Below are 16830 nucleotides of genomic sequence, written 5' to 3'. Positions count from 1 at the left end.
TATATACGTACATTTATACACACATATGCAAACATGATAAATACATCAGTACAACCATGCATACATTTCTGATACTTTTATTAGTAAGAAAATGTTTTTACACTAGCTTTCTCCATGCTTGCATGGATTGTAGGTCTGCAACCATAGTGGGCACTGCTTTGAAGGGTTTAGTTAATTGGATCCCAGAACCTATTTTCTTTATAAGTTTGGTTCTTACTTTATTGATCTCTTTTGTAGTAATGCAAAGTTACAGGGCCATAAACAAACCAATACCGACTGTCAAGAAGTTGGGCGGAAGCAAACACAAATAGAAAGATATACACACACGAGAGGCTTCCATACACACATACATATGCAAACACACACACATACATACATACATATATACTTATGCATATAGATATATACACACAGTATTTGAAGTGTAATCTATGCATAAGTCTACTCTTAGTTTCCCATTTTCCTTCTTTAATGTAAAACTGGAAAATGGAACTGGAAGCATGCTCAAATAAATCAATAAACATTACTTCATGTATTGAGTACTTATTCTCTTATAAATCTAATTGCCAGAAACTATAGTGGAAAACATTTGTGCAAGGTGCTGTGTAGACAACCCAAGACCACATAGATGAGAGGCAAGCTTATATATATATAAGTATATATTTCATATAAAAGCCTGGAAATCAATGTTTTGAAGTTACAAAAATATACTCTTTTCATAAAGCCTTTAGTAGTCATTAATGTTAAGTTGAGCAAAATACATCTATGGATATTTTCTTACTATCAAAAATAAATAAAAGAACATTATGTGTATGATTTTATGCATATACATATATACATACATGGTTGTGGGTGTGTTTGTATACACACGTACATTGTATTACACTAACTTTCATAACATTTATGGTATTGTACTTTTTTCTTGACTGTATAAACCTTTGAAAACTAGTTTTGATCTGGGTCATTTCTCATTAATAGTATTTGAGTTTTCAAAAATTTAACAACATTTCTTTTAGTTTGTCTTATCTCTTAAAATTAGATATTTGAAATCCATCAAACAATAAATGCAAGTCACCTTTATTCATTTACATTCAGCAACACTACTTGACAATAATAAAAATAATAGTATAATCATAGTAAGACTCTTCTGAAGTACTGTGATATTTATATTATTAAGTTTTAAAGTAATTTATATTATTCTCTGACATCTCATTATCATATTTATTGACACAAACTCTGAAAGTTTTGGGCTATACAGGTACCATCATCTAAGAACAAGTTTTATATGAAAAAAAAATACCCTTTCAGAATAGTTATTATAATCATACAGATGTTATATTGAACATACTCTAAATTGTAGGGGTAGTGAAAAATTGAAGGTATTCACTTTTATCGAAATAAAAATTTGGTAAGATAGATCAGATAATTAACCTAAAGAATTGTCAATCAGTTAAACTTATTACTGAATATAAAAAAAATTATATTTTCGCTCCAATTTACAGCTGTCTCGCTCAAGATAATCATAAATAAATTTTAATAAATAGTTATATAAAAACTGTAACTAAATTACAAGTTGTAAATGTAAAATTAATTTTGTTACTGGTAATATTTCATGAGAAGATACTTCACAGTTCACAGTGATAGATTTTGGCAGTTTTGTAACTTGTTGATTATCACATTTGAAATATAGCTTTCATCTCCCGATTCTTTTTGAAATATTATAGGAGAATTTTTTTAAATTACTGAAATCTTTAATGAACATATTTTCTATTCTGTAAGATCAAACACATTTTCTTGACATCTTCGGGAGTAACTTGAACATTCTATTTATTGGTTTTGAACATGCTTTAAAGAGGAAGTTATCGTATATGATATCAAGAACTAAGCTTGGTAAAAATATAGATTTCTAACACAATTCACGACACTAGACTTGTTCCAGGAAAGGGAATTTAGAAAAACATTTCTCCTGTAAATATCTATCAAAATATTAACAAAACTATTCTAAATATAAATGCTTTAAACATTTCGCACCATGAATATAACCGATTTTTTTTTTTGGCAATGAGGGCTTTGTAAACAAACCTAGAAAATGATATCATACTGGATACAACATTAAAGCAGTATGACAATTATAGAAATGCTTCAAATAATTCTAGAGAAAAAGTTTTCGAGGCAGAGCTACGGGAAATATTATGCCGAGAGCGTGCGTGATTGAGACCTATAAATATAGAATTTAGTCTCAACACCTCAACATAACATTCATTATGATAATTGACATTCGTATTATCTCAGTAAGAATAGTTTAAATGGTGTCGATTTTGGTGATATTTATGCACAAACTAAGCAGACAAGTGTTAGATAAATGCGAATTTAGATTATAAAGCGAGAGAACTACACATTTTAATAGCATCTTTATTAATTTTCCAGCAAGCCATATAAATATCCAAAGTTAATCTAAAACATTAACGATTGTCTATAAAATGGGTGGATTAGTTTATATAATCTAACCAGAACCGACTATTAGAGGTAATATTTCTAACAAAAATCACTGCTACTCATTCCCCGCCTCCAACACATTGACCATTTCCTAACCAGTGATCACTTAAGATAACACAGACATAGGGAAAGAACGATGGAACATGTAACAACAAATTCTAGATATTCGTTTTATTACAGCGACGACGACGAAAATAAGACGGAATGAAGAAATTGCTGTAGATGTCGGTAAATGTGATAATGTGCGGGTGCGTCAGAGGTAGGAAGCGAATCCAGCGAAGTAGTGGCGCAGTTTATCTGACTACCACCATCACCACTATCACCACCACCACAGCCGCCGCCTTCATCAATATTACCATCAACAGCAGCAGCACAACTAGCAGCAGCAGTCTAACCGAGAACTTGTTCAAGAGAATCCCCCTCACTTTGTATCTGAGAATAGACGATAATTCTAACCAATATTTAGGGGTGCGAGTAAATATTGCACTTCATTCATATCCGAACATCTTACGATTGAAATAAGTGCAATTACAAACGGAGATAAGAAAACTGAAGTTGAAATATTTAAAAATATTGTCAAATTTAAAGCTTGGAAAAAGGCCGACTACTACAATTGCGACGCTACCTACCACACCATTAACAGTAGTTAATACCCAACATTCAGTATTCGAGATTTTTCGGTATTGTCCGTGATGAACTCACTCATGTGTACTATGTGACAGTCGACCAATAATAATCGAGTGCGATCGTCACATGGTAAAACGAATATATGAATAATTTTTCTCCGTAACACGAGATCGAACTCGGAAGTTTCCGTTGTTTTCTGACAAGCTGAAACTTTCAACAGCGGCCATCTTGCGTAAAATTTTCAGTTGTCGGAACAATTTGGAATTTTCGCAGAATTCAAATAGTAAATTCTACGACCTTGTCCTACTGGTTGTCATTGGATAGTTAATATCTCTATTCAGACTCTATATCGGATTTAGAAATAGATTATATGAAATCATTGTGAGTTTAGAACATGAATTGTATATTAACGGCTTTGTGCCCGAAGATTTATATCGAGCACCATGAAGGGATTGGATTTTAGTCCCTTGAAATAATGATCACCATCACTGGAGCCATGGCTGTGGACGGTTTTGCAGCCTCTAAACCGCCATTGCAGTTAAAGGATTATTACATGGAACGAAAAGCTTGAGGTCGTTGCAAAACTGGAAGTGCAATAGTTTATATTATATATAGGGGAGTATAAAATGGCCGACCCCCAGGTTGTAGAAGGCCCTCCAGCCAAGAGACCAAAGCTTGCGTCACCTGCTTTACCAAGTGACAGTGGAGGTATGTAGTAGTATTTAATTTATTTATATTTTTATATGTTCTCTGTGATTGTGCTCTGCTAATTTCAGACTTTCGATTATTTTTGTGTTTTAGTGGCGAACGATCGCAAACATTCGAGCCAACGATCGTATGTTTTGTTTGTTAATTTATAGTTTACTGTCACACTTGTATTATCTTATCGCTTTCTCTTAAAATTTTCAGATGCATTTATGACTGAATTCGATTTAAACGAAGCGCTACCAGATGAGTTAATGTCTACAAATAACTCGGCAAGTGATGGGTCCCACAATGGAACAAATGATTCTCAGGTTCCATCCGGTCAAGATACCAGTTCGCAAAGGCACCCACACCAACAGTTATCTCATCTTCTACAGCCTACTTCTGTTTCAACACATTCTGGAAATAACATTTCTAGTCCCCAAAACCCTCAGAATCAAGGGGGTACTGGACCACCTAGTAGAAACCAGATGATTGCTAACATCAATTCTAGTCCGAGTATAAACAACACTGTAAAAAGTCCATTATCTGGCAATTTGTTTCACCACCCCACGGATCCTTAAGCAAAGCAGGAGCAGCTTCAATCCATAGCACCGATTTACCATTGACCAGCAGTAGCTCATCTTTTTCATCAAGTAATAATGTTATAAGTAATCTTATTATTGAAAATGTTGGCAACACCCACTTAGGACCTCCAGGAGTTGGTATGAAGCCGGTAACTCCACAAAGTGCTTCAACTCAAAGTACTGTCAGTAATTCTCAGAGCCCACACCATAGTCAGCTTCTAAACGGACCACATTACTCACCTATGACGGCAGCAGGGCCAGCACGGAATTCTACATCCAATTTAGCTGCTGGAGGCCTGGCCATCTCTCAGAACAATGTTATCAGCACGAATACATTGAGTACACATATACCGTTGTCATCTCATTCTGTTGGACACCCAGCATTAACTGCTGCAGGTCAGACGCCAATGATAAAGGTATGATTTTTACCCTTTTTATTTTTCGATCTCTAAGATTTTATTGTTAATCACGATGATTGTTTTAGTTTCTTTTTCCGAGTTTGGGACAGAAACTGGTCGACGCCTCTCTATATACTACTCTCTAACCGTCTTCTTTAAATTGCACTGTTATTGTCTGTTCCCTTTCCCCTTCTTCTTTGTCTTCACACCATACACATATTCGAATTTGATCATACACATGCACATCTATGTAATATCGGTTTTTCTTTTTATACTATTCTTCAATTTCTAAAAGAATGGTTGCTGAAAAATGATTTTCCCTCGTTAACATTGTAATGTTTACTTTTCTTTTACTACTGAAGTGTAATAGCTGCTGCTCTGTTGTGGTCATTGTACTTGTTCGTTAGCATTGATATTAACTCTCTGTATATAAAAATGGTGAAACGACAGCTTATTTCTTGTTATTGTTTATCTTTTATACTGACGTACACACCCACAGACTGCTGCTTGTGGTGATGGTGTTGGTCCAGAGTATAGTGCCCGACTGTAAATTAAAAGCTTGGATCACTCACACTTCCCTTATTATATTTGATATACATTTGTAGAGAAAACGCAATTTGTTAGTGAAATGAGATCATTGTTTTCTGATCATCAATGTCTACATATTGTTCCCTTAATTTTCAAATATCACGCTTTTCCCACCCATCATTTACTATATATATCTAATATTTGATATATAAATTGACCTTTTTTTTTTTGCTATTTTACTTTATAGCGTGTGACATATCCATACTGATCCATTTGTTTATTAACGGTAGTATTTTTTTTTTAGAACAACTTAATTTTACATCAACTTTTATTTTAATTTCTACGTCTCTCTTTAATATGCTCAATACTACGAAGTAATTCTCTAATTGCCGTAAACCCTTTTTAGGATATTTTTTAAATATTGGATTTGTTTGAAATATTTTTTTTTAAGTCTCCATAAATGTCTGTATAAGAAATATTTATTCTGGAGATTCACATTGCTTTGATCTTTGTTATGGTTTCAAACAATTAGGAAGATAGGTTTGTTATGTGATTGTCTATATAATATAATCATTACAATGACTGAATCCGTATGTCATCTGTGTAAATAAAATATTAGGTACTTTCACAAATTTATTTATTGACAGTTAATACAGACAGCGTACACACATACAGGAGTCTGATTAAATATTTTGTAGATTTTTAAAAATAGTATTTAGAATTAAGTTGACTACTTGGTTATAAACGATGTTCCGATGGACTACGATTGTAATGTGATGTTTATCTGCAATCATAGACAAGTACTGTTCCATTTTTACAATTGCTATTAACTTGTTGCATTCATCAGTGTTAATCTCCCCTCACACTTTAGTAATATATCTACAGAAAGTATGCAATTTAGTCTCCATCTCATCAATTTTATTTCATTCTCTCATCCTAAGTACATATCTCCTTTTTCTCAGTTTTGGTTGAAATCTTGATAAATGTATGTTTTCCTGCATTTAATATTTGCAATAAATGTGTGTGTGTGTGTGTGTGTGTATATATATATATATATATATAATATATTATATATATATATATAATGTGTGTGTGTGTGTTATATGTTATAGTTATGTGTGTGTTATATGTTATAGTTATATGTTATATGTATATATACATACACACACGGTAACTTTGTACATGTTCGTGTGTGTGTATATATATAATCTGATTTGTGTATGCAAACCCAATGAGACATGAAATTGGTGCTTGTTTTTTTTTTTGTTTGTGTGCTTATATTTGTGTTGTACTTTATGCCTTAAGTGTACAAATTAAGTTTTTTTTTTTCAAGTTTTACTTGTTTGTATACGGATGAGGACGTATGTTGATATATATAATTGTATTAATGCTGTGTGTGTGTAATTACAGATATTGGATGTAAGGGTTTAGTGGTGGGGGCACTTGGTTTTCCAAGTTTTATTTCCCTTGTTTATTTATGAACGTGTGTTTATGAGATCTCAATCGGATTAAATACTTTGACTGAAAATTTGTTTATGTATGTGCAGACTGGTCAGCAAGGAACGACCGGTCAGCAACCCCCTACAGCAGATCCTGAGAAGCGAAAGCTCATTCAGCAGCAGCTGGTTTTACTACTTCATGCACATAAATGCCAAAGACGAGAACAAACCAATGGTGAAATTGCTTCATGTACACTTCCTCATTGTAAAACAATGAAGAGTGTTCTTAATCACATGACGACTTGCAATGCTGGAAAATCTTGTCTTGGTAATTAATTCTACACTTAATTTTTAAAAAATTATTTTCAAGAATTAATCGTAACTTTAGTTCTTTTGAATTCAATTAATATTAACATGGTGTCTTTGTATTAAATTATCGTCTTGATAAGCTTGATGTTTTTAATCTCACATTTAAATATTACTTTACATACTAGTACAAAAATGGGTAAATGTATTTCCTTTTATTTGTAAATAACAATTTAATTTAATTTTTGTCTGTTATAATTATTGGGGAAACTTTTAGTCTTGATCAGTATCGAAATGCTGTCTTGTGTATATTCTTATTTATAATTTCAATTTCTTGTAGTTGCCCATTGTGCATCCTCTCGTCAAATTATAACACATTGGAAGAATTGTACTCGAGGTGACTGCCCTGTCTGCTTACCTCTGAAGCATGTTTCTGATAAAAGAGCCCCAGGAGGTAATTTAAGAAAATAATTTGAACAATTTTATATAATTTGACTTTCTTTTATTCGTAACTTAGTGTTATATTTTAGATTACTATTAATATTCATTTCTTATTTTAGTTGTACAAACAGCTTCAACAGTTCCTGTTAGCACCCAGTCCCCTGGTGCTAGAGATATGCAGAGGGCTTACGATGCTCTGGGTTTGCCATATAAGCAAGGCGCTGGCAGCAATGCTGTTCCTCCTATTCGGCCATCAATTTCAACTCCTCAAGGTAAGTGCTAATTTTGAATTAATAGTTTCTGTCTTTGAATTAATTGTATCTGAGAAAACCCTTACTTAAAAAGCTTTTATTTTTTTATAGGCCAAGTTCAGAATCCACCAGGGATGATGTCTGCACAATTAAATCCCAACAGCCAAAATGCCCCCAGGCAAGACATGTTACAAAGAACACAACCTCCTGTTTCCTTCACTGGTGTCCCAAGTGGAGTAGCAGCTAGTAGTGGTGGTGTACAAGCTTTGAGTCAAACAAACAGAGGATCTAAGAAATGGCATCACTGTGTCACCCAAGATTTACGAAATCACCTTGTTCATAGATTGTAAGTATTGTTTATTATTTTAAATCATTTGTTACAATTTGTTAGATTTTGATTAGGCTACATCTGCAACTAATTATTTTTATGTTTATGTTTAAAATCAATTTGTAACTTATATTTTATTTATTATTTTTCTTTTAGAGTCCATGCAATATTTCCAACTCCTGATCCTGCAGCTTACAAAGATAGAAGGATGAAAAATCTAGTCGATTATGCGAAAAAAGTCGAAGGTGATATGTATGAAACTGCCAATGACAGAGTAAGTGATGTTAATAATTGACATAAGTTTGCACTATAATAATATTAATAAGAAAATTACTTAGATTTAATACGTTTTGTTTTCAATATTGAAAAAGATTTCTTTTCAAAACGCTATTAGGTTAAACAGCTCTTTTATTTGCTAAAAATAGTTGACACTTCAATTATTGAATCATATAAAAGTAGTTGTAATCTTAATTATGTACCCTAATCAATTAAATTCCAGATGAGTTTATTTTTTTGTATAATGTTATATTTTCTTTTTACTGCCAGGAGGAATATTATCATTTACTAGCTGAGAAAATTTATAAAATACAGAAAGAACTTGAAGAAAAAAGAATGAAGAGACAGTTAGCAATACAGCCTGGTCAGGCTAATCAGCCTAATATGCCAATGCGACCAACAGGTCAACCAAGTAAGTTTGATATTTTTCATTTAATTTTAAAAATTACTTGCAAGTATTTTGACTAAATTTCTGCCTTTTGGTGTTGATGATAGAATGCCTTACAAAGATAATTCTGTTTGTTGCTTGAGTTACTGAATTGTTATTGAAATTTATTTGACTTTCATATTAATATTGCTAATTTCAGATGGACCTCTACTAAATTCTGGTCAGCGGTTGCCTGGAGCACAGCTTAGTAATACTGATCCGTATGGGATTTCTCCTGCAACTCCTATGCAGAGAGTATCCATGCCTACATTACCACCTCGCACGACACCTCCTCCTACTTCAGTGAATGTGCGACCTAGAGTGGATATAGTGCCAACTCCATTTGTTCCAAATGTGAACCGAAGCACTGGGCCTACAAGTACTAATCCTACGCCATCTCCACCTTTGTCATCAGTGTCTCCAATTGCTTCAAGTCCTTCATATCCGGTAATTTTTTTAAATATCTTTTTTTTTACTACGTGTGGATTTGAAAGTATGTTTTTAAAAGTTTATATAAATGATATGCATGGATTAGCATATGAGCATGCATATATTATTTATGAATGTGTGTGTGTATGTATACATATGTCTGTATATATATATGTGTGTGTGGCATTGCATTGAATTCACAGTCTTTAGAGCATTAGCTAGAATACCTTGTGGTATTTAATCTAGTTATCTATCCTCAGAGTTCAGATACTGTCACCAGAAAAGAAGGAGCCTACTGTAATGGACTTGGGAAGTCCTTAAACATGTTAATCACTCTCAGCAGTAGTACTTGAGCTGTCAAGAGGGAATGGAAGGAGACACTGAAGTCCTGTACACAAACAAATGTCTACTTTATGATCATGAGATCTTGGGTTTTATCCTCCTGCATGACGTTATGGCCAAGTGTCTTCAAACATAATCTTTGGATGACAAAAACACTGTCACATTAATTCTGTCTCATATTTATGTGAAGGGTTTATGTGGCTGCAAAATATGCAGGCACACTAACATACTAATACAATAACAATTAGTTTGGTTTTCTGATCAACTAGAAAATTCATAGAAACAGCTAGAGGAACCAGTTGATGGGCTTTAATTTAATCCCATAGCTTTAACCCAGCCATATCTAGCCCAAGTATTCTCGCTACCTCATGTTCAAACTGACCAGATCCACCTCTCACACTAACCCTGCAATATAAACTATCACACCATTGAAATCTAGAAGCTATGAGATAATGCAACATGAATAAATAAGCATTACATTTGACAGAGTAATCTAAATACTAAAGGGTTAAATGTCTTTAGCAGAAATAGCCTTTTAATACCATTAACAGATAGTTTTCACCCATACTCCCTGGGGTTTTGAAATATAGGTCTTAAGGTACTACACTTCCTTCTGATCAGATCTTAAATCTAAAAATATTAGGAACAGATAGAGAAAAAAGATATTTCAGGAGAAACATCTGCTAAATATGTTCAAGGCTTTTCCAGAAGCAGTATATGATGAAAAATAGGTGATAGAAACCTATCACAAAGGACATATGACAACCTGCTGAAAGCTACACACCACATTTATGGTTGGAGCAAGTCACTAGCCAAACATATGGTAAAATAGTGGTGGAATAGCACAGTAGGTATATTGGAATAACTGGAAGTGTTCTAAAAGCCTTCTAATAGGTGGGGACAACTAGAAGCAAAGAACTATGTCCTGTAGCTTAGAAGCAGGCAGCAAGTAATATATATGTGTTTGTGTGTGTATATCAGCAGACATTTAAAACGAGAATGATCAGAAACATGGTGTTCTGGATTTCAAAGCAGTTTGTCAGGATAAATCAATATGGAATTGTGAAAAGTGTTTTTGAAAGGGCAGAGATGGACTTATGTTCACTGATGACAAGAAGGAAGCATGAGAATGTAAGAAGAATTATCCCAGATATAGCCAGAGGTAAGGCTATTGAAGTAAACAGTTATATGGTTAAAATAGCCATTTCGGCAAGAAAAACAGCATATCTATTAGGCATAGTTAGATACCATAAAAGCCACTTGCATAAACAACCAGGCAATGTCATATCCAGTGACTGGTATAGCTATATAATCAACAGGTACAAAAGTAAAAATACTTTGGAAAGAAGCAGCTACAGAAGTATCTAACTGATAGACCTGGTTATAAAAGTAATGGATAGGGTACTGGTAGAAGTGATGAGAAAGAGAATTTAGATAAGATACATTCATAGTGTCATTGATGCTCTTTTCATAGTGAGACAACTACAAGAAAACATTTCAGCTAAGAGTAAGCATATCTTGCATTTGTTGATCTGGATACAGTGTATCGTACTTTTGTAGTCTGGTGGTTTTAAAGAAAACTTGATGAGGCTGAAGTGCTTGGGAAAGCAATACAAACCACATACAGTGATATAGTTTGTAAAGTGAGAATTGCCAATGATTAATGAATTTAGCATTTAGGTAGGTGTTCACCAAGGCCCTGTTCTCAGCTTTCAGAGTAAGTTCTAGAAAGGCTGCTCCTGGGATTTCCTATACACCATTGACTTAGTCCTTGTTGGCCACAGAATAATCTCTGAAGACTAGAGGTTTTCTTAACAGAATTAAGAACAGGACTGCTGCTATCTGGGAAATGGCTGGAATTAATATGCAAGAGACAGATAGTTAGAAATTCCATCTTGGCTACACAATGTGAATTGTGGGTTCCCTAGGTGTATTACGATTACTGACTCACTGTTAATAAGTAAAGAGTTTGTTTATTGTAGATATCCTGATTTTGCCAGTCTGAGCAGTAGTAAAATTCTTTTTCATGTTTGGAAGAATCTATGGGACTAGTTAATCGTTTACTTTACAGAGATCATTTATAGTCAAAAGGAGAGGAGAGACATCAGGGCAATACCTCATTCTAGGGACATGTGGAGACAGAGCCGAGAGGATATGCAAATACTGGGGAGAATTCTAGCAAGCATGATCTCCAGGATGTATAATGTTAGTATGCATGAAAGAAATGGTATATATGACTGGCAGATAGATAAATTGGGTACAAGTGGTATCATATGTGAAGGAAAATAAGACCATGTCAGTACTAAAAAATTTAAATAATTGTAAAATATTGTTAGGATGTCAGTGATAGGAAATTGTACAGGAGAAAAAAGTAACAAAGATGTGACATAGACAGAATTTTGAAGGTCACAAAAATGACAACAATAGAAGTATTCAGATTGTGTGTGTAAGTGTTTTTCTTACATTTTCTAAATGCACCTGTTCCAATGTAATTGTGTATATATGCATACAGTGCTTAATGTTGGGTGAATGTGAAAGGTGTTCAATATCTGTTGCATGGGATATAGCTTTCTTTCTTTCTTTATTTTTTTTTCTGTACTAAAAATAAGGGGGAGAGTTTCTGATGCAATTGCCCTGAGAAAAGTACAGGTGTGAAGATCAAGTTGCGAGACAAGATCTCAGCTTCAATTTTGACAAATATATCAACTACATGGAATATTAATCACTCATTTCTCATTTGTCTGACATTGTGTTCTGTATGTGTGAGTAGATGTAGATATATAACACTTGTATATATTATACATATATATATGTATTAAAATATATATATATACGAATTAAAATATATATATTATACATATATGTATATATATAAAGTATATATGTACACATATATATCTTTTACTTGTTTCAATCACTAATCTGTGGCCATACTCGGACACTGTCTTGAAGAATTTTTAGTCAAATTCATCATTCCCACTACTATTTCATTTTTTAGACTTTATATACTCTATCAAACTCTTTGGCCAAAATGCTAATATATTGGGACATAAACCAATACAGTTTGTTAACTGGTGGCATGACACAAATGCACATATATGTATGGTGGGCTTCTTTCAGATTCTGCCTGCCAAATCCAGTAATAAGGTGTTGGTCAGTCAGCCTGAGCTAAGTAGAAGACACTGGCCCAAGGTGCTATACACTGAGACTGAACTTGGAGCCATTTTGTTTGCGAGCAAACTTCCTATCACACAAGCATGTTTGTGTATATGGTATATATCTGTATATCTACATATGTGTATATATGTGTGTGTGTGTGTGCATATATATACATGTATGTATATATGTGTGTGTGTGTGTGTATATATGTGTATATGTGTATATATATGTGTGTGTGTGTACTTATGTACATGAGAGTAAATATACACACATGTATATGTACATATGTATATTTTATACATTTGAGCCTCAGGATGTGTCGATGCTTTCATATGGCAATGGATGTATATCAATATATATATCTATATTGTGTATATTATATATATATATATATAATTATATATATATACCCACATATATATATGTGAATGTGTATGCTGACGTGTGTGCATATTCATGTCAGTATATATATATATATATATATATATATATATATATATATATATATATATATATATATACACACACACACACACATATATACATGTTTACTTTATATATATATATATATATATATATGGTTACATATGTATAAATAAATATATATACATGTTTATCTGTATGTATATATATCATGCATATATGTTATATATGTATGTATATGTATATACACATGTATGTATATATATGTGTATATATACATGTATATGCTTGACGGCACATGGATGGCTCAGTAATGAGAGCGTTATATTACGATCGTGAGGCTGTGAGCTCGAATCCCAGATGTATATTTGTATGTGTATACATACATGTATATATATATTCATATATGTATGTATATTTATATATTTATGCATATATGTATATCTACATTTGTATATATGTATATCTACATTTGTATATATGTATATCTACATTTGTATATATGTATATCTACATTTGTATATGTATATCTACATTTGTATATATGTATATCTACTTTGTATATATGTATATCTACATTTGTATATATGTATATCTACATTTGTATATATGTATATCTACATTTGTATATATGTATATCTACATTTGTATATATGTATATCTACATTTGTATATATGTATATCTACATTTGTATATATGTATATCTACATTTGTATATATGTATATCTACATTTGTATATATGTATATCTACATTTGTATATATGTATATCTACATTTGTATATATGTATATCTACATTTGTATATATGTATATCTACATTTGTATATATGTATATCTACATTTGTATATATGTATAGATACATTTGTTATATGTATATCTACATTGTATATATGTATATCTACATTTGTATATATGTATATCAACATTTGTATATATGTATATCTGCATGTGTATATATGTATATAATATATACATATGTGTGTGTATATATATATATGTATGTATATATATATATGTATGTATATATAGTATGTATGTATATATATATATGTATGTATCTATATATATATATATGTATATATATATATATATGTTATGTATACATGCATGTATATGTATATATATGTATGTGGTATATATATATACATATATACAATATACACATATGTATATATATGTATATATATATATATTTATATGTGTGTGTATACATGTGTATGTATATATACTTATATATACATATATATACATATGTTATATATATATATATATACACATGTATATATATGTATATATATACTATGTATATGTATGTATATATATGTATATATCATATATGTATATATACATATATGTATATACATAATATATATATATACATATATATATATACATATGTATATATATATGTATATAACATGTATATATATATGTATATATACATGTATATATATATGTATATATACATGTATATTACATATATATATACTATATATACATGTATTATATATATTATATATAATGATATACATATATATATACATATATATACATGTATATATATATATGTATATATACATGTATATATACATATATATATATATGTTATATATATATGTATATATACATGTATATATATATGTATATATATATATTATATATACAATGTATATATTACATATATATATCTATGTATATATATAATGTATATATATATATGTATATATACATGTATGTATATATACATGTATATATAATTACATATATAATGTATATATACATATATGTACATATGCATATATATATATACTATATACATATATGTTAAATACTTATATGTATATACACATGTATGTAGGTATATATATATATATAGATATAATATATATCTATATGGGTACAGGAAGTTACAAGCACTAAAAAACGTGAAATATAAAACAAACCATTAACAACATGAAACACGAAAAGAAATGAGTTGAATACGCAAAAAAATTATGAGAGAATGAAATGGAAAATAGGGAAAGTAACACCAAGAACGACACTTCCTCAGGATTTGGCTGCCTGTCTACTCCTCATTTTGACCATTTTGGGATTTATGGAGTTTCAAAATTGGAAACAAAAACAGGAGACTGGAAACATACAAGGAAACCGAACGTAAACAAACGTGGAGGGTCGTTACGCATGAAGATAAAATAGCAAACACTGGAGAAATATTATTCTTTCACGCAAGAACAGATAGGAAAGTGAGATCGATAGGATATGACCAGCCTCTAGGAGAGCCCTGAAAGAAAAGAGAGATGATCACATTAGGAAAAGCAAGATGGACAATGGTCACATGTGAGCAACAAGAGAGCATTAAGGAGAAAGAGAGGAAGAGAGAAAGACTCATTGAATGCTGTGAAGGGGATAAAAAAAGGAATTAGAGAAAGAATGAGAGAAAATGATAGGGGGAGGGAACAGTATAGGGTAGAGTCACATCAAAAAGATTAAGATAAACTTGTAAATGGATGCATGGTATATGTATATTTGTATATATACATACACACACACACATATATATATATATATATATATGTATATGTATAAATGTCTGTACATGTGTGTGTATATATATATATAATGTATATATGTACATATGCATATATATGTGTATGTATATTATGTATCTATGCATATATCTGTGTATGTATATGTGTATATATATGTATTTGTATATGTATGTCTATATTTGTACATTTGTATATGCATGTATATATGTATATCTCTATGTATGCATTTATGTGTATATGTTTATATATATATACGTGTGTATATATATATATATATATATTAATATGGTATATATATATATATATGATGTGTGTATATGTGTATTTATATGCAAATATGTATATATACATATGTATGCATATATATATGTACATATCTGTATATCTGTATATGTATGTGTGTGTATGTAAATTTGTATCTATGTATATACATATTATATCTATGTGTATATATATATTTATATTATATATGTGTATGTATATTTGTAGTTATTATTTATTTATTTATTTATTTATATATGTATGTATATTTGTATTTTTATTTATTTATTTATTATTTATTTAATTTTTATTTATTATTATATAATGTACGTATATGTGTGTATGTATATGTGTATGTGTTGTGTATATATATATATATATATTATATATATATATATGTGTAAATATCAGGCGGTTTGCTGCAAAAACATAGGTATTTATCTGTATCAAAGAGACCTTTTGTATGCAGATGATTGTGAACTAGTAGCACACACAGAGATTGATATGCAAAACATTTTGAATGCATTCTCTGATGCTTGCACTGCCTTGGGATTAACAGTCACTCAAGGAAACTGTTGTCGTGTACCAATCTGCCCCTGGTAAGTAGTATAGTGAACCAAATATCTATGTGTATGGTAAACAACTTGATGTAGTTGATCAGTATGTCTACCTGGGAAGCACTGTTAATAGATATATCAATTTGGATAATAAAATTCCATACAGAATTAGGAAAGCAAGTAATACTTTTGGGACGCTAGAAAGGCTCCTCTGGAGTCAGCGAGACATATGCAGGAAGACAATGATAAAGGTGTACAAGGCACATGTGCTCTCTTCTCTTCTTTATGCTTGCGAGACATGAGTTGCATATCAATACCA

The 16830-nt window shown here is 31.1% G+C and overlaps 1 protein-coding gene across 1 annotated transcript in view; it reads left to right on the top strand.

The window, feature by feature from the left end:
• Positions 1-2858: 2858 nt before the first annotated feature.
• The window catches only part of LOC115222459 (histone lysine acetyltransferase CREBBP-like), a 90047-nt gene continuing 76075 nt past the window's right edge, over positions 2859-16830 (top strand). Inside the window, 9 exon segments of the mRNA XM_036511557.1 lie at positions 2859-3831; positions 4033-4810; positions 6868-7087; positions 7406-7519; positions 7626-7778; positions 7869-8103; positions 8242-8359; positions 8632-8773; positions 8949-9235. Coding sequence (XP_036367450.1) covers positions 4535-4810; positions 6868-7087; positions 7406-7519; positions 7626-7778; positions 7869-8103; positions 8242-8359; positions 8632-8773; positions 8949-9235 — 1545 coding nt within the window. The 5' untranslated portion in view covers positions 2859-3831; positions 4033-4534.

This window comes from Octopus sinensis, linkage group LG20 (assembly GCF_006345805.1).
Source record: "Octopus sinensis linkage group LG20, ASM634580v1, whole genome shotgun sequence".
NCBI classification, from domain to species: Eukaryota; Metazoa; Mollusca; class Cephalopoda; order Octopoda; family Octopodidae; genus Octopus; species Octopus sinensis.
Note: the sequence above shows the minus strand (reverse complement) of the source record. Positions and strands in the feature narration are given on the sequence as shown.